Source organism: Hetaerina americana, unplaced genomic scaffold, assembly GCF_022747635.1.
Source record: "Hetaerina americana unplaced genomic scaffold, ioHetAmer1.1.p SCAF_2, whole genome shotgun sequence".
NCBI classification, from domain to species: Eukaryota; Metazoa; Arthropoda; class Insecta; order Odonata; family Calopterygidae; genus Hetaerina; species Hetaerina americana.
This window is the reverse complement of record NW_027286763.1, coordinates 17,750,297-17,770,826: the sequence shown is the minus strand read 5'-3', so window position 1 is coordinate 17,770,826 and position 20,530 is coordinate 17,750,297. Positions and strand designations below refer to the sequence as shown.

At 40.6% G+C, this 20,530-nt stretch overlaps 1 protein-coding gene across 1 annotated transcript in view; it reads left to right on the top strand.

Annotated features, from left to right (window-relative positions):
* LOC139687589 (tyrosine-protein kinase Dnt-like) overlaps positions 1–20,530 on the top strand; it is a 772,241-nt gene that overhangs the window by 708,842 nt on the left and 42,869 nt on the right. The window contains exons 7-8 of the mRNA XM_071584808.1: positions 4,524–4,760; positions 4,830–4,959. Coding sequence (XP_071440909.1) covers positions 4,524–4,760; positions 4,830–4,959 — 367 coding nt within the window. The remainder of the gene's footprint in view (positions 1–4,523; positions 4,761–4,829; positions 4,960–20,530) is intronic.

Sequence of the window (20,530 nt, the reverse complement as noted above, 5' to 3'; positions counted from 1 at the left end):
GGGGGGGGGGGCGGACCTCTGCCCACTCCCGACCCGGTGGCGGTGGCCTCGTTGAAGCCGTCAGTTTCCTCGCCGGGTGTCTACCTCCATTACTCCTCTGCTCCGTTTTCCCCTCAATTCTCCACTACTTGTGTCCCGAAAATGCAGCACATGTGCATGGTGGAAGCCATAAATGGGGAGGCGGCCGAGAGCAGAGGTTACTTGCGCCATTAGAGACAGGTGGATAATGCGGAATGGGCAGGATTTTTTGGGGCTGAAGTAAAGCTGGAGAGAAACCTGGCGTCGGTATTAGCCTACTCGCGGACGGATGACGTGCTCTCCACAGCCATTCCATTTGACCCCACAACCCCCCAAGTAGGGTTCGGGATAACACTGAAAAATGCTGCCTTCTCCGGGATTCGAACCCGGGCCCTCGGGTGGGTTATCATTGCACCAGCCACCGGATCATCCCGATCTCCTGCAGCGCATGATTCACAAACTGTTGAAACTTCTTATTCAGCTAGGAAATTCGACGATTACATTGTAAACCACAAAACGACATCCCGGCAAAAATATCTAATAAATTGAGCCAAAATGTGCATATTACATATTGTGATTCAGTTTGAACAAAAAGGGAAAAATCATTATTAAAAGCGTGGTGAGGAACTTGCATTTAGTCACATAATCTATTATGGAAAAATAATTTTCTCATTAGAAAATTTGGATAAGTTATCCTGAAATATCAATTATGTGTATGCACGGCTTTCTGACTTGAAGTTTTCGATTTTTAGTTTCATAGTACCTTTTATCAATTATCTCGGCTTGAAGATTAAATAAACCTTGTTAATAGCTGTTACATCTAACGTCATTATATTACAAGTCAATCAAACATAGTTTCCCAGGTACCAATTAATGAAACCATATTGTTTAAATTGCGTTTAAAATATATCTTTCGGATGTATTTCTTCACTTTCAAAAAAGAACGGAAAGATCTCTCCAGTTGGTACAATTATAGGTAAGAGACTCCCACAGGGTGTGAAAAATTTCCACGACTTGAAGGCTCCCTGGTTGGCGTATTCTGAAAGGTCCTTAAGGGTACACTTGGAAGCTTCTTTGACGGTACTTTAGAGTTCCATGGTGGCGTCCTTTGAGGGAGGATTTCACTTTTGGGACTAGGAACTTGTCTGCTGGTGCCAGGTCCGAACTGTATGGGGGTTGAGGAATCGTCGCGATACAGATTTTCGTCAGGTAGTGGGTTACCTTTTACTCTGCTGTTGGTTGGCCCATCAACTCCTTCGGGACGACTTAAGCGCAGATCTTTTGCATCGCTAAAATTTCTGTAATAATGGTGTGTGCACAGTCATCTTATCAATGCTAATACGGTCTGTGGACATGCGAACACTTAACTGAAGGTCTCAATTCAGCACTTCGCGCACACCTTAGGAAAAAATTGTTACCCATTCTTTTTTTACAAATCTTGTGTAAATATGTCTATGGGTAATGAAGTTACACGCAGATGTACCTAAAGTTATTAAACATACTGCTTTAATTGTTTTAATCAAGTTTTATATTCACGGGCATTAATTGCATTTTTTTAATATTTGAAGGAAAAGAATGGAGTTGATAAAAAAGTGAGCGAATAATTTTCTTCGTGGTATTTAATATGATATCTTCGACTATGAGAGAATAAAAAAAGAGGGAATAAGGTGTTCGGCGGAAGAACCTTGTCAGTTAGTTCGATGGGACCACGGGATTGAGGAATCAGTGAATACAATGCTTTTGTAGGGAAATGGGGTGGAATAAGAGGTGCGAGTTAGGAGGGGGAAGGCGAAGGGGTGAGCGACTTGTTTGCTCGGGGGGGACCGAGGGGTCTCAGAAGAGGTGAAGGCGACCACCGGACCATCACCGTCCCTCTGCCAGCGGAGATACGTAAGGTGCATTCACCCGCGACCGCAAGACTCCCGAAGCACACGCGGGGTGGCATAAATATCGTAAGGATACCATTTGGTCTCGCGGCCGAATCGACACTTCCAGATTCTTTCTTCCGTTTCTTCCTCCCAATCGTCATCAACATGATAGAATAACTCAGCTTTCGAGACCTTAGTGATATATAGTCTTATGAGAAAAACAACGTTCAAATAAATCTGTGGAAAAGTGCAAATTTTGTTTTTCTCATAATGACGAACTTCCACCACATCCTGCCTGAATCTGTTGAGATATACAGTCTCCTATTCCTTCTACTTCTTCTATAATCCTTAGAACATATTTTTAGGAAAGAAACAATGCTAGTCAATGTTTTATTCCCAAAATCTTTGCAATAATTCCACTAATTGCTCCAGCTGCTAACTGATACTTCTGATGTACTTTAATCATTACCTCATTCCTTTTAATAGGTGTGCCATTTTTGGCGTTTGCATCCTGTAGCGTGCATAATGTTACAAAATTTCCTCTTACCATTGTTTTTATCTTGTCGTGTAAATATCATAAAAATTACTGAGAAATGAACATTTCATTTCCTTTGTTTGAAATTTACCCAGCATATTAGTAGCCAGGTTATCGTGCCATTTCCAGCGACGAATGTTAATATGCTTCGTTAAAAATATAGTATGTTCCAAGAACGGTGAGAGGCAGAAATACCCCATAATAGAACCGAATTCATAGTAGTAGTTTAATCATCAGCCAGAGATTGAACTACTTCCCATATATTGCATATTTGTATATGTCTTCATAAATTTGACGGAAATTCTCGAGCATTAAGCAATATTCTTTATCAAAGTTTGATCGTTATTTTAAGTTGTGCCGATATTTCGCCTCGAGAGAACATTAATTGCTTCCTCCCATTTGGGACGCGTTTTATATCCAATATTGGCTCTGGTTCCTTAACAATCTACCAAGGTTAATACAAACCAAAAAATAAGTTATTTCCAAGTGTTTGCAAAATTTTATATGCTCGGTATTATGCACGGTACGGAATTCCTCTGGAAAAGTTATTCCAGCGTGAGAACTGTACTATGAAACTCAACGCTCGCTGGGAGAGTGGTAAGGGTCTCTAGACATTCTTCGGAATTTCTCAAAAATTTAACAGCCTTCAACGGTAATCATGAGTTGTCATTTAGTCTATCTTGTTTATATCAATTTTTAAATGGAAAATGGGTAATGGGTCGTAGTGAAGAACAGTTTTATAATTCCGTTAAATACGAGGTTAGCCATTGATACTTGCGCCCATTAGTAAGGATTATTTGGTGGAAAAAATCTTTTCGCTATATTGTCAATGTTGTGACTTCTGAAAATTGCAAATATGGGAGCATTTGTGCTCAGCGCTGTTTCGCCTGCTTCGGAGGGGCCTCTCCGCTCCGCGTGGCGCCCCCACTGCGTCATCCCTCATGGGAGGGAGCGAGTTCGATCGCCGGCCACGTTCTCCGCCCCTTTCACTAGGTTAACTTCTGCCTCCCACACATTGGCATCTTAGCACCAGCGACCCCTCTTACCATACCTTTCTTGAGTACAAGCGAGGATTAGGGTCAGGTGGCGAGCCAGATAGAAGAGTGTTGATTGCTCAAGCGAGTTAATTCCGAGAACGATTGGAGCCCCTGCCCCTTGGTGCCTCCCTCAATACATAGTACTCCTAGTCCATATGTTAGAAATAATTATCTAGAAAAAATTGCATTCCATGCTAGTTTCCAAAATGTATGTTAATAATAGTTTTTAAATGTGCAAAGCTATGTATCCAATTGTTCCAGGTCCAACTTTGTGGAAGTTCATGTTCATTGAATGAAAAACACAATTCATATTTCCACTGTTCTCAGAACAGTGGAAATATACATTGTGTTCTACATTTAATGATGGAAAGCTGTGTTTTTTCATAATCTCTTCCAAGATATTGTACTACAATTCCATTTTTGATAACTTTATGCAGAATAATATATTTATTCGCTACTCTCATGTTATTTTCGTACTAATACTATATATAAAATTATTCAATCATGTCGCATAAATCTGTGTTACATTGCATGATGTGAAATGTTCATTTTGAAAGGAGTGTGAAGAAAGCATATGGGAGTAAAACATATGAGTAGAAGTCAATGAAAGCATACTATAGTTTATTAAATGTGCATCAGTTATGTTTTGAGGCTTTTAATATATTTATTGGTAAAAATTAAGGTAAATTGGGTTTCCAGATTTGAAAACCTCATATCCATTGAGTTGCATTAGACGTTATCTTTACCAAAATCTGTCAAATGAAAATTTAAAATATCCATATTAATTCACTTTATGTGCAGTGAATTATAATTGGTATAATTTTTTTCATATGCATTAAATAAAGTGCACACAATGCGAGATGAGCAAAGGGCCTTTTTTGAATCATTGACTTCACGTAAGCTGTTGAAAATCACTTATTATGTCCAGAGGTAGATCAGTTGGTGCTGCACGCATGTTATCGTGACTTCTGTCTATATATTCAGTGTCTGCATTCTCTCGATCTCCTCGTCTAACGGAATTGGGCCTTCCCCCCCCCTCTCTCTCTTCTTGCCCTTTTCGACAAGCACCAGCTACACAACGGCCGCCGCATACGGAAGCAACCCGAACGTGTTCATCCGACTCGACTCGGCGCGCAACTTCGGCTCCGTGGGGCGCACCTCTTCCGTCGGGACGTACGTGAACGGCGTCGGCGGCGCCGGGAGCGTCTGCAGCGGGAGCTACGCCACCATCGCCAGCTTCCAGAAGGTGCCCCTCGGGAGCAGCAATGCCCCACCCTCCCCCTCGCCATACTACTCGACCTCGTTGTCGCAGGCGGGCGGGGGGGCGGGGGATGGCGGGGGCGGGGTGGGAGCGGGCGGGGGCGCCGGGAGCGTGGTGGGGGGGCAGAGCGTGGGTGGGGCCAGCAGCTGCGGGACGGCGAGCAACCACGTGTACGCGCGGCCGCACTGCGGCTCCCGCGTCTCCTACTACGCCTCGTCGCAGATCTCGCAGGTGTCTGGGGTGAGTAGACGTTGAGTAGGGGGAATACGGAGAGCCCCCCTCTCCTTTTTTGCTTTATGCAACTATTCCTAACGTCTTCTCTAGGTATTGAGTCTATGTATGTTATTTATATTAACCGCCCCAGTCCAATGAAGCATGTTGAACTATTATTATACTGAAGGCTTCTTCGGCGTCTATTTCGTGTAGGCTTTAGCCAAGTAACGGGAAGTTTTCGTTACGGGGGTTGATTTTTGAAGGCAGTTTATGAACTGTTAATTATAAAATACCTACGCTACGCGACAGAAACGGAGCCTGCCAACAAGCTGGAGCTTGTTATTATTAATGTTCAACTGGTTTTGATGGAAAAAGAGATCAGCCACTGCTGGCTTCTAAGCAGTGCTTAAAAGAAAACTAAAACCGTAACGCCCAACGCAACAGCAATCAGCTCTTCAACTCTCCTTATTTCTGCCTCCCTTCATTCAGTCCGGCATGTCTATGCTCTGGACCTCCCGCTACCTCGCCCTCCGAACACGCTCCCCTCCATCACAGTCTTCAACATGTCAGTTCCATTCAAAAATCCCTCCAAATGTTTTTTTCTACTTTCTTTGAATCGGTATGATTAAACCTTCCCACTTCCTCTGCTGTGCCTAGCACTAACTCTTCTTTCCCATCCTGTCCATTTTATTTTTATGTGTTCCCTTCTTCTCCATACCTATGCCTCTAAAGCCTCCAAATCCACACTTTTCACCTCAACAATCATTTTCCTAAGCCATAGAAAAAACAAAGATAAATAAATCGTTACTCTCTCTTATCTAATATTTGGTTTTGATTTAATCTTAGTTGGTTATATCAATCCAATATTCAATAAGTTTAAAATTCATCTTACATGAATGTGTTATCATTTATTTCTGTTATATCCAAAGGATTAATTAAAAAATGAAGTGATTGAACCCCTCGCAGATGAAATATTCTCTGGTCACTCGCTGATTGCCAAATCGATTTTCTCCACGTGGTTAAAATGCGTCAGGCAGTATAGCTGATGATTTTTAACGGATTGATATTTATGTACTTAAAAGTTTGAATCTTGAAGGGTGAATGTAAAAAATACACATTTGCAATCACGTTATTACATCCACTAACCACGAGGGAAAAGCTCGGCAGTCATTTCAATGTTTTTAATAAGGCAGTAAAGATTAAATGGAGTCACACTTTCTTCTTAGGACTTGCTGCGACCCGATTATTTCGAGGTACCTGTCGAGTGCGGCTTTGTTTGGATCGTGTTTTACTTCAATGTTTGTCTCGATTTTGAGCGGCCTGCACTTCGCTCCTAAGCACGCACGGCGCACCATGAGAGTAAACATTTTGACAAAGCACGATCCATACGCCACGATGTGGGAAATCCACCAAATTATGTTTTTTTATTTATCCCATTTATTTTCTTACCTTGGATGGAATCGTTAAACCATTGCTCGTCATTGTATTTCCGTCTACGTTTATGCTCTCAGGCTTGAAGTGCCGGCGGATAGAAAATCCATACGGAATCCAGCCCGTATACTCTAACCCTTACCAGCCGTGTATTCAAGTTCAAATTAAGATTATAAGATTCTGGCTATATTTTGATAGAATAACATCCTAATTCAATGTAATTGAAACGAAGGAATTCCCCTTTATCAGTGTTTCGGTCATAATGACCACCTATGGAGAAGAGATGGAGCCTTGTGGGAAAAATCAGATCACGGAGATGACACCCGTGGCAAAGTATGAATTATGTTCACTTGGGACACATACAGTCCGTCTCTTCGTTTTAAATCACATTGGCTTAGGGTTTTTTTACCATCCATTCCAGGTCAGTTATGTTTTCTGACAGAAAGAGCAGAAAGAGGTGGCTTGATTATTTTCACACTTTTCGATCTTCAGTCGTTCTCTATTCTAAATCCATGCCTTTCCCGTGTTCTTTGAAAGACATTTCGAAATCCATACGTATCTCAAGGTTTCATACCGCACATAGAGTGTTTGCTCTTCTCCTGAAGGGACGCAGCTCACATGGCGCTAATGAGGTCCACACGCCCTTATGTGGGGCGGCCCCGTCTGTTCAAGACGAATCGCCGGTGAATGGCTCCCAAATGCTTTCACACGAGTCACACGGAGAAGAACAATTCGGGATTTTAGCAATGAGAGAGAATTTATTAAAATGAAAATGAGAACCCGACCCACCCTGCGTACAGTCAATTAGAATACTGACAGAAAGAATGACCAAAGTCACTCGGAGAGATGTACTGAATTATTCTCTTTATTTTCTACACTATAGCGTCTGATACAGCGAAACTGAGCATTCTACGGAGAATCCTATAGAAAACAGGAATGGACTGCGAAGGTAGATTAACCATTTGCATATGGAACAGGGAATAGTGGTGAGGACAAAGGAGATGAGACAAACGAGGCAAATATAGGGAGGTATTCATGGACATGATACTGCAAATCTCCCATTTTATTCATCATAAATGTGAACAACTGGTGGAGGAAATTAAGAAAGGGTTCAGGACAGGGAAGGGAGATATATGAATATCAATAATGTACAGAGTAATCACTATGAGACACTCGTCGAACGAGATCGCACGTAGGTTTTGTGGGAGGAGGTGCGCGAAGGAGGACAGGGAAAATCCACTCGAGATTTCTCCCAAATGGACTTGTTCCCTCCTTCGCTTGTGACCTCCTTTCCCCTTGGGGTGGGGGGGACGATGCGAGAGCCACTCACCATTCACGCCTCCGCAATCATTACGCGGTTGAGGCGACCGCGACCCGCTATTCCTAGCAGCGCAGAGCGTGTCATTTGAGTACGCATGATTGTTAAGTCCTTGTGCCCGTATTGCGAGCAACCAGCGAAAACGGGTTCGAGGTCACCGCGAGAGTACAGGAAGTCGTTCTGTAGGTGAGAGGCAGGCAAGTAGTTTGGTCGCGCCCCGTGGGGCCCTCGTCAAAGGGGTAGACCCGTCGGTGCGAGCAGAGTCGATGGCCGCACTCGAATATCTGCCATCTCTTGCTCATCATCAAGTTGCCGTTGCTCAGGGAAAGATTCGAGTTTTATCGGAGGAGTGCTTGTAGGCACCCTTGAGGTCCTAGTAAATGAAAGTATTCTGCCGCAAGACAATTTAGCCAACGGTACAATCCTAGGGGTAAGAAAGCAATGAAAACGTGAATGTATGGTGCTCTCCCCAAGTAGTGAGATAAGAAGGATAACGGCAGAGTTGAGGAAAAAATTGGATGCATTGTAAATATGGTATAGAATGGAGATGTTGATTGGCTAATGAAGTAGTTCTGCGAGGAATTTAGGAAGACAGAAGTCTAATAAAGGCTCCGAGAAGAAGAAATAACCTCATTGAAAATATTTTGATTCCTGATGTCCAGATGAATACAATCGTTGAAGAAGAAAAGTGTATATATATAAATGACATAGAAACACTCACGAGAGAAATATAACGGCACACACTTTTCTTCTTCAACGATTGTATTCATCTGGACATCAGAAATCAAAAAAAAAAAAATATATATATATATATATATATATATATATATATATATATATATATCTACTAGACTATAAGATTTGAAGGAGAATGCGATCTCATCAACCATACGATGACCCATGAAATATGTAGTATTTCTTCGGTGTTTTTTCAAATACAAATATTTATTAATATTGCAAACTAGATATAACGCAAATACGGTGCAGCCAAAGGCTTGACTTAGAATTAAGTGCAAAACCTCAGACAAATCTAATCACAAACCCAGGTGAATTTTAAAGATTTCATGTTTGGCATCAAAAATGACACATGGAGACAAGCTGAAGGATATTTTCTCTCCACGTGGATCTACAACAATTTGACTAACGTTGCCTTTTTATAAAACGTTTTGTGAAAATTAAAACTAAAGCTCTGAGTTTCTAGTCTTTATTTCCGCGTTCCCTAGTGACCATAAGAATACGGTCAAAATATTAGTCCCTGATTTTGAAGGAGATTCGAATCGGTAAAATTCCAATCATTAGCTTAATAAATTGATTACCTGAAGGAAGTAGCTTTTATTTCCCGTCTAATGTGACTACTGTTTTAGAAATGTCCACTTTTGTGACATAAGGTCTGATCAATGATGCTATTATAGTTATTTTCTTTCCAGTCTTTCTGTAATTTGTTTATTTAATAATTTTTTAGAATTGTCATCAATCGAGAAAACTTATTATAATTGAAGAAGACAAAATCATAATTCAACCCTTATTGATTTGATAAATCACAAACCTAGGCCTGGATTATGAGAGGATAGATCACTAAATAACTCGCAAAACTGGAAATAAGCAATACCAATCAAACTAACTTCCTGAAATTCATTTAACTTTTCTGCATATTTACCAGTACATTCAGACTTTTAACTCATCTCTTTACAATTCCTTGATAGCCACTGGCAAAGGAGTCTTTTGTTTGTTGTCGCAGCCAACGAGTCTTGGACTACAGCATCATCATTTTCAAAACATAAGATTTTTTCGGAGTTCGAATAGATGAGAATCACTGGGGGCTAAGTCGGGATTGTACGGTGGTTGTTTCAAGCGTTTCCAATGAAATATTCATCACAGCTGTTCTTTCCGTTTACACTCACGCAATACACCCGCCGTTTTGCACTGTCCGATGCTGACTGACCGAATGACCTCGAGATGTCTCTAGGCGGCCTCTACGACAAGCTGTGAAAAATATGCGTGCGTAATTTAAAGATGGTATCGGATAATCTGACGTTTGCGATTTATTTATTGACTTACCCTCGTACTTTTAATAACGCAGATAAGTTGATTTTAAGTTTCAGCTATGACATATTTTTCAATTGCATTCCCTTTTTATTCCGATTAGAGCCCTTCATGACCCTCTGAGTAACAGTACACTTCCTTTGGCGAGACCTGGAGAGGTAACGAGAAGCCACGGTTTTCTCTTTCCGCCCTCATCATCATAATGCCGAACGTGACTTAATCGATCACCTCAAATAAATGATTTGACCTGTCCACCAATGAACTAATACCGCAGATAAAAATAAAAAACTTCGGGCGAACCTTTCATGGCGAGCGTGTACAAAATGCTCCCATGCTACTGGGTGGAATGGTGCAGGCGGAATTGTAGTCGTGCCAGCGGTCCGGCGACGATGCTGCTATTAAATCACTTTACCGCGAGATATTTACAGCAGCGGTGGCTCTGTCCCGACCGCCGTTAATACGAGAGCATCACGCGAGAGGCAAACGGGTGCCCGTGACGAAATGGAGCGACCAAAACAAGAATTACGAAAGAACACACAACTCATACTCCGGGAATCGTCAATTTATCGACTCTCGGCCATTCCCGGCTTGCATGTACTCAATCCATAACGATTAAAAACGCAACGTATGGGTGTTCACGGGCGTTTTTTGTAATCATCGAGGCGTAGGTCAATGGGGGCGGGGAGGAGGGCGGAGCGGCGATCCGGATTTATGTCGCCAGATGACCGCGGCGGGCGGATCTTTTCGCGGGGCGCCTACGCATTGGTTTGATGCCATGGGTGGCTGTTTCGTTAAATTACAGCGGCAGACGACAGAAGGGGAGGCAACGGTGCCGTTTTATTAGTCCTCCCTCCCAAATAATATGAGTTGATGAATGTTTTCACGCCGGTTGTCTACGTGTGTTTCGGCGGCTTTCGAAGTAATTTAAGGATTTTACTGTTCATCCAAATATATTTTTATATTGCCCGGCAGATTATTGACTAACTTTGTCATTTTTCGGCCCAAAAGAATTAAGTTCAGCATCAGTATGCTCTGTAAAAAGACGGTGTTTGAATATGACCGATGAATAATTTGCAATATATGTTTAAAGGGACTAAAATGCGTATTTTACAAATGCACTAAAATTTAATGTTTGTGGGAACATTTCCACGTGAGAAACTAAAATTAGAGTTTTAAAACGAGCTTATTTTTGCTATAAATGAGATTCTTCTAATGAGCAAACGAATAAATTATATGTATCCATTGAAAAATTATCCACAAGTATGAAAATTGTTTCATGTGTATCGCTGATCTTTTACAAAAATTTCATGTCGTAGCATCGCCAAAATTGCGTAGGAAAATATTCGCCCTGACACGTGCGGCGTTGCTTTATTGTTTTCACTCCCTTTTCCAGACTTTTATCGCAGTTTTTTTCTCCATAGCTGTGCTAAAAATATTTCAAGGTGTTTACAAAAAAAGCCTCATCCGCTCCGAGTCATTGCTTCATTCAGAGAGTGGTAGCGAGAGATGAGGAGAGAGGTTAGCGAATGCTATTTGGACAGCATGTCTCCATATCTAGAAGTTTTATTTTTGTCGATACTGAAAAGGTTATCGCGCTGCTCAATGAAAGGCGCCTGTTTTTCAAATCGTTATTCCCTGCATTTGCCCGATCGCATGTTCCCGACTTATTTACGTCGCACATATTTGTTCACCTGCTCTCCATTATGGTCGTTGCAATAGCCAGATAAATTAACAAAGGTTTTATACTACCTTGATCAAAAAGTTCCCGGAATAACCACCGTGTGGCGCTCCCATCGTTCCGATTTGAGTTCTGTTTTTTTTGTTAAATTGGTACATCTGTTGTTGATATTCCCTTTAAATCTTAATGTCATAACTTGACATTTGCAAAAGTTACGTAGCCAAGAGTACATCTATCTCTGTGTGTGTTGGCGATTTTTTACAATTGCAGAAATGGATTTAAATTTGCAACAACGAACTTGTATTAAATTTTGCGTAAAAAACGGATTTAGTGGCGCACGGACGTTGGAAATGTTGGAAAAGTGTTTCGGCAACGATTCTCTAAAAAAAACGGTCGTTTACCAGTGGCACGAGCGGTTCAGAAGTGGTCGTGAGTCAATCGAAGATGATGAACGCAGTGGCAGACCATCGACATCGAAAGTCGGTGAAAAAATTGATAAAGTAAAAGAAATGTTGGTCAATAACCGCAAATTAACCATCAGAGAAATAGCGGAGGACTTGAACATTGCCTATGGATCCGCCCAAGACATTGTGGTTAATGATTTGGGTTTCCGTCGTGTAGCAGCAAGGTTGGTTCCAAAAGACCTCAATTTCATGCAAAAAAGAGACCGTGTTGACGTCGCAAAAGACATGATTTGCGAGGCTGAATCCGATCCCACATTCATCAAAAGGATCATTACTGGAGACGAGACGTGGGTTTATGAGTACGACACGCAATCCAGACATCAGGCAAGTGAATGGCGTTCACCAAATGAGCCGAGACCAAAAAAACCACGTCGTTTTCAGTCAAAAAAGAAGGCAATGCTGACGGTTTTCATGGATTACAACGGTGTAGTGCATCATGAATTTTTGCCAGAAGGCCAGACAGTAAACAAAGAGTATTATTTGGGCGTTATGAGACGTTTGCGTGAAGCAATTCGCCGAAAGAGACCAGAAATGTGGGCAGAAAACTCGTGGATTTTGCACCATGATAACGCACCGTCGCACAGTGCTATCATTATTCGTAATTTTTTGACGAAAAATGCAACAAATACCATCCAACAGCCACCGAATTCACCTGATTTGGCTCCCTGTGACTTCTTTCTGTTCAATCGAGTTACAAAACCATTACGGGGAACGCGTTTTAGCAGCCGAGAGGAAGTAATGGAAAAATCGCAAGAAGCACTGATGGACATACCGAAAACCGAATATAAAAAATGTTTCCAGGATTGGATCAAGCGCTGGCATAAGTGTGTTGCAGTCGATGGGGATTACTTTGAAGGGGACAATATAGATTTAGATGAATAAACTTGTATTTTTAATTTTCTGAATAAATTCCGGGAAATTTTTGATCAAGGTAGTATTTCAGTAAATGAGTCAATCATGTATGGTCAGTATACGATAATAGGTTTTGAGCAAACCCTTATTGTAAATCGCCCTGTATGTAACAATAATAAAGGGGAACTAAATTAACATATGGACGATAAATATCCAAAATACCTAATGCAATATTTTATCAGCATCGATAAGCTGAACAAATAATTTTATAATTGCCAAATTAACGATTAAATATTTTTCATAAATGACATATCTGTCATACACGTCCCAATTTGTATTGGATGAACAATCAGTCGACTTAATTTCTGTCATAATTTATCATTTTATTTTTTTTATATTTTTCGCTCGTTTTGAGAGGCTTTAAAGTAGTTTATGAAAAATACAGTCCAAATTAAAACGTTCTGTAATTGTCGAAAATTAAATAAATAAAATGTTTCCATCCATGTAAGATGAGAATTGTATTAAATCTTGCCATGTTTGCGTAAAGTCGTGAACATTTTAAAAGTTATTTTCTATTAACAACATATCTTGAAGGAGCAGGCATCACATTTCAGCCATATTGGAATATTACACAGCGTTTAGTGCTAGTTTGAATCGAGCAAATTGAGTGATTTCTAAAATACGGATGAAAGAGAATTTAATGTGTTTGTGCAACATTCATTGTTTCAGAAAAGGAGAAGTCTCTCAGGAAGCTATTGATAAACCCCAAAAACATTATGATGAATCTTCGTGTGCGATTGCAATGGTTTTAAGGGGTACCAGAAATTTCGGATCGGTCATGCTTATGTGAACAAGTGACGCTGGATGTTCTGGACACCCTGCGGAGGTAACTGCTCCAGAAATCACCAAAAGAATTCGTGATATGGTGATGGATGATAGAAGACTGCAAATACAAGGTGCGATCAAAAAAAGACCGGACTGATTTTATTCTCCGCAAACCGTTCAACGAATCGAAACGAGACACAGTGCGCCATCTAGCGACACATCTGACGAATAAAACGACAGGTGTTTTGTTTGTTTACGTCGAGTCGTTTCGCAGCGGTAGCTACGTCAGGTACGCGTCTTAACCTGCTCCTCGCCGCGTACAACGACAGCAATAAGGGGCTAGAGGAACAGCGTGTGTGCGTTAAATTTTATTTCAAACTTGGCAAAAGTGCAATGGAGACATTTGGAATGATTCAGCTAGCCTTTGTTAATGAAGCTAAAAAATGAGTCAAAGCCAGTGTTTTGAGTGGTACAGTCCTTTTAAATCGGGAAGAACCTCGACATATGAAGATTCGCGAAAAAGGTGACCTGCCACTTTGACAGACACCACCATGTCAAATTGGTCAACGATTTGGTGCGTCGCCATTTAACTGTTAGGGAGATAGCTGAGGAAGAGAGCATTTGTTTTGGATCCTGTCGGACAATTTTGACAGACATTTTGGGCATGACGCGCGTCGCATCAAAACTCGTCCCGCGGATCAAGCCGTCAACAAAGATTTCTGCTTAAAGGTTATGAAGAGGCTGAGAGTCCCAGTGAGCTGAAAGAGGACGGATATGTCGAGAAGCAATGCATGGCGTTTTCACCACGATAACGCGCCGGCTCACACGGCGCTGATTGTGACAGAGTTTTTCGCCAGAACCGGAACTTCTGTGATCCCACAGCCGCCCTACTCTCCAGACGTGGAGAGTAGGGCGGCTGTGCCTTTCCAACTCCATTAGACTTTTTTTGTTTCCAAAGTTACAATGAACCTTGAAAGGGCGCCGATTCGACTCTTTTGCGGACATTAGAACTAATTGTACGGTGGCCCTGAAGAGGATCCCTAAGGCGGCTTACCAGGCAGGGATCGAGAGCTGGAAGAAACATTGGCAAAGGTGTGTTGCCAGCCAAGGCATGTACATTGAGGGCGACAAATTCGATTAAGCTATATCCGTCGAAATAAACAAGTTATAAAATCAGTCCTGTCTTTTTTTGATCACACCTTGTACGCGAGATTGAAAATGCTGTAGGCATCTCGAGGTTATGGTACATTATATTTTGCATCAAAATTTTGGTTTGAGAAAGTTACTCGTAGGAATTCGCTCTTTGGTGCCTTGATTATTCTCAGCTGACGAAAAACAAAATTGTGTGAAATGTGCCAAGGATAGCTTTCAACTGTTCAAGAAAAAATCCGCATGGCTTAAGGGGTCGTTTTTTTGCTGTGAGCGAAACGTTGGAACACTAAATACTAAACCCCTGAAACCAGGGGACAGTCAAAGTAATGGGTTGCCAACAGGAAGTCTTCATCAAAGAAGATAAAGAGCGTTTATTCACTGGGAATGTTTTGGTTTCGACTAATCCTTTTAATGTTTTTTGTGGTTCACAAAGAATAATTCTTTGGCTATACTATACACACAACCATATATATATATATATATATATATATATATATATATATATATATATATATATATATATAATATATACACTTCATTTTACGAGGGTCATCCGGAAAGTAGTACCCGTTCGTGAAATAAAGACACAAAAGTAAATATTAACAAACATAAAAAATTTTATTTGAAAGAGGATACTTTAAACTACTTCTCAACATAATCTCCAAGCAAATTAAGGCATTTGTCATAACGTGTGACAAGTTTCTGTATTCCTGCTGCATAGTCCTTCGCCGCCAGCTCATTGAGATACGCGAGGGACCCATCTTGCACAAATTTTTGCATAATGCAGATGGTGTTTAACAATTTCATGAACAATTGTTCGAGAAACATTGGGAAAATGCTCAGGGATGTCATCAATTGTGACGCGCCGATCGTTTCTCACGAATTCGTCAACTGAGCTCACCAGTTGGTCTGTAATGACAGACGGTCTCCCCGAACGCTCATCGTCGTGTGTGTTCCCCCTCCCCATGTTGAAGTTGCGACACCACCGCCGAACAGACGACTCGTCCATTACATTGTCTCCATACACCTCCTTTAATTGGCGATGAATATCACATGGGCGAACGTTTCTTGCATTGAGGAATTTAATCACTGCCCTCACTTCACAACTGGCGGCGTTCTCAATTTTTTTAAACATTGTAAACAATCACAGAAACAACACAGGCAATGCTAGCGTCACGCAACTTGGCTCAGAGAAGGCAGACAAGCCACTGAAGCTATCTGACCTCGTCCAGCGGCTACTCGCGTCGTCAGCACTTCATGCGGCACGAACGGGTACTACTTTCCGGATGACCCTCGTACATTGGCGAATGCATTACCCCCTTATCCATTCGAGCACATTCGAACACATACAATGGACGAACACAAGAGAGGTGGGAAAGGCGGAATTGAGCAGATCACTAGCGCAAAAATATTTCCTTCTTCCTCTCTTTGATTGCTTGATGGTATATTTACCTGAATTATGACCAAGTTAGTTGGTTCAGCTTTCACTAACTATAATCTGTCAGTCGCCTGCTGTATACTTTTGATTCAGAATTATTGACACCACTCACAGGCTCACTTTCCTTCCGCTATATACATGCATTACTCTTTAACTTTCTCTCCAGTAATCTCCGCTATCCTTCCATCTTACCTTGAGCATTCCAACAGCATCTATATTGCTTCTATCTTTCGCTTTATATTTTCTAATTTCCATATCCTCAACGTCTTTCTTACATTCGAAGGCCCCCTAATCTACGAGGTTCGATCCTCTTCTGTGTCTTCTGCGCTGCTCCTATTGATTGTTTCGAATAAAATATTTCTTGAGAAGCCTTGCCTCCCCCGTGCCCGATACAAAAAAAGCCCCATTGCGTCGATTTCCGTGGTTACCAGGACTCACGCTCTGATCTATGTCCATGATTGTAGCATGGGATAAATAATTTAGGTAGATTCTCGTTGTTAGTGTTTTGATCGTAACACCATCACTCACTGGCAGCCCCACTAGGGTCAGACCCCTTTGCAGCCACTTCACTGAAGAAAAGACGCTGCGCGGACCGTATTTCGCCTGGTCCCTACCCTTTGACCTCTCTGGCTTGGGTCTATCGGAAGATAATATCTTTGTTTCCGCCAATACAGCTCTAAGAATCATCAGAACCACAACACATCAAGTTTTTAGTCCATAGGGATGGTCTATAAATAAAGAGTCAAATAAACACCGGCTCGTATATTTGCGCATTTTCCATGCATACGACCATTGTGCATGGTACCATATATCACGTTGCCTTCCTCACTTCATGCGACCAAATAGGATTGAGTACAGAACCTTCATGTAATTACGCATGAATATATGACATAGTAAGCATTACAAAAAGTAAATATATATGTGGAATATTGGGATAGCATTTTCACTCATTAAAATATTTGCAAAACGTCTTATTCTTTATAGTCACTACCTCTCAATTAATTTCAGCAGTTTATGTTTGAAACTTTATGTCGCTGAAATTTTTCATTATTAATGAAGGCGTGAGTTAATAATGGCAATTTAAAAGCATTTTTAACAAGCAGGTTTGATTTGAAGGCAGAGTTCATTAATTAAAAAAAAAGATTTTCATCAAACACGAATAGGAGATGAGGAATGCGCTCGCACTCAGCGCATTCTTTTCGTGAAGGCCTCTCCAACCTCTCTCGCTCCGTGCATGCACTGCACTCCCTGTCACGTTTGATGGCGGAGGAGTTGACAACAAGTTACAACTCGATATTTTTATGGTAAAGTTTGCTCAGCGGTCGTTGAGCACGGTCTTAATACTGCACCGGTGAACCCGGTTAAGGACGTTTTCCCGGTGACTCCTTATTTAGTAAATAGGTGCCCTAATTCTGAATGGCATTTACTCCCTGATCAAAGCGAATTAGAAATTCCTGTACCTTATTCCCTCTCGAATATTCCGTTTCAAACCCTGCGTCCCGATGCATAGAGTTATTTCAAATTAAATGAGCATAAATAATATTCACTATATCAGGAATATATATAAATATACACATATATATAAATATATTATGGCAGTATATATTGGCAGTCATTACTTCTCTCTCTTCCGATGAAGACGGAGTAGAATTCCATCGAAATTATCAAGAAATAACGTGTGAGTGTTCCTTTTTTTGTGTTTCTATATTGTTTGTTACTGTGTAATGTACTATTCGGCACTTCCGTGTTACGTCTACGAAAGCATATATATATATATATATATATATATATATATATATATATATATATATATATATATATATATATATATACATATATATATATATAAGTTAGCTTATTCAAAACAAAGTCTCTGCAAAGAAAACTACAGCCCGCTTCTAAATGTCTAGGTAAGTGACCTTCTGAAATACTTAATCTCATGCCACGTTCAAGAACATTTCAAAAGAGTGTGCGATGAAGTGGCCGATGGATAATTGTTGTGCTGTCTGCTTAGAGTTGATGAATAATGTTTGCAGAAAATTATTACGTAAATTGACGCAAGATACGTGAAAAATGGATACAGAGAATTTGAAATTTTTCATTAGTATTCAAATTCCGTGGAATGGAAAACAAATACCTATGGCTGATAATAAAAAATATAAGAGAATGTTTAAAGTAAAAAAACTGCAAATTATATTTTATGGGAGAATGTGTACTTTCTCGCATTTGAATTTTTAGACAGGGTCATAAAATTATTTATATATTTGAGCCAGTTAAATGGAATTTGACGCGTACTACATGCGTAGTTGAAAAATGTTTCCCACCAGTGAATTTGTTTATCATCCTTGAGTCTCAAATGTTGGCACAAAGTTTCTGGTATACGTGTTCTGCACCATGCTGGATTTAAACATAGTTCTGACATTCCAAATTGCCACTTTAAGGCCATGTGGATCCTTGCGCGAGATGTGTGGCCAGTTTTTACGTAGGGGTGTCAATTTGGCAAACTATATGCCTTTATGGAATTCCCTCCTTATGAACATTAGGTTATCCATATCGTCTTTGTGGTTTGGCAGCGGAGAGAAGTAGGCCCCGCTGCTCCTCACGTGAAATCGTGGACTCTTTTATGATATCCTTTGCGTCTAGGATGTCTTGATATTTGTTAAAGATAATGATTCGTTTGGGCAACTCAAAATATTTTTAATTTATGTAAGTAAATAATGACGTTCCAATTAAGATGAGCAGCAACAACATTTGAAAAAAGGAAATAATCGAAACAGTGTATAAAATAAGAAAATTTTCGGAAAGTGAATTGAAATTGAATTTAAAACATTAGGGGACATGAAAGTCCAGTGGGTAGATTGCTAAGCTACTGACCAGAGGGTCCAGGTTTGATTCCAGTCCACACCTCTGAGCAACCTCAGTTTAATTCCAGTTGTGTAGTTTTTCGGGTAACATATTCCTGGGTAACCACAGTTGGCACTGGGAATGGAACTGGCTCCCCTTATTAACCTGATGCGTGAATTTCCCGCCCCCATGGGCTTAGCACTAGATGAGCTCTATCAACTATCAAAGTATGCTTCCGGTTGATTACCGTGGTTGGTTTGCGACAGTATATTTTTAACGATATACTGATACAGTAAGAAAAATTGGGAAGCATCAGCCATATGTCCTAAACTGCCATTTCGGCATTTAAGAAGTGTAATTGATGGTTTCCCCGCGTAACTTTATGGAATAGATTCATATTGGCAATTAAAAAAATAGCAACTTTATGATTTCACTGAAAATGTATTACGATACGACCCGGGTTTCAATGCTCAACGCCATCGACAGATGACAACTCTGACGGACATCCATCTATATATGCTACACTCGGGTGGGGCGGGGAGGTGAGAAGGTTGGAGGGTGGGTGGGGGAGGGAAGTGAGCTTTGATAGTTGGCAGGACATCAGGTACTTCCCCTACGCCCTCCCTTGACCTCAGAGATATGTAAAGGGTTTCGTATTTATGTCTATGAATCGTTAAAACCCATCCACTTTCCTCCGCCACTAGGAGGAATGCTCCTCATTTGGGGCCTGATGCTTTCCACCCTTCCCTCCCACCATTCATTGCTCACTTCCCTCTCCCACCCACCCTCCGACCTTCTCACCTCCACGCCGCTACCTGAGTTTAGTATTTATAGATGGATGTCTGTAGAGTTGTCACCTGAAGATGACTTTTAGATTTGACAGCTTATTTCCAATTTAAGAAGTGCATCAAATTTAAAATCAAGATGAGCAGAAAGAACATTTGAAAAGCAGGATAAGGCGCTTCAACGTATCTAGATTATTCTTCCTTCCAGATTTTGTTGGTAAATCTTTTTAATGAAATTACTTTCAACGAGGACATCTTTCAGTAGCTAAGAAACCAAATATGTTCTCAAAAATCGGTGTGTTCTCATGGAATTAGGGGCCTGTTGGCAAGCAATCTAAATAAGATAGATTTTAAAATATTCAATTGTTTCTGGCTTAACCTTGTGGAAATTCATTTTAATGAAATTAAGAATACAAAATAACTTTCCCCTGTCCTTTATTAGCGTACAACCGGTTTCAACGCTCAAGCGTCATCATCAGGTACGCTAATAAAGGACAGTGGAAAGTTACTTTGTATTCTTAATTTCATTAAGATATATTTTAATTTACGAGTAGCTAGGAGAACTCTCAGCCTATTTGGTAACTGTGTAAGACGGTTAATGAAAAGATTTTAAGGTTTAAGGAAAAACAATGAATTTTAATAACGCATCCCATATATTTTCAACCATTTGTATAAACTCTACAAATATCTTAAAACAAAAGATACTATCATGACATACTACCGCATTAGCTGAATTTTGACATTATTCTAGTCAGTATTAATTGAAAG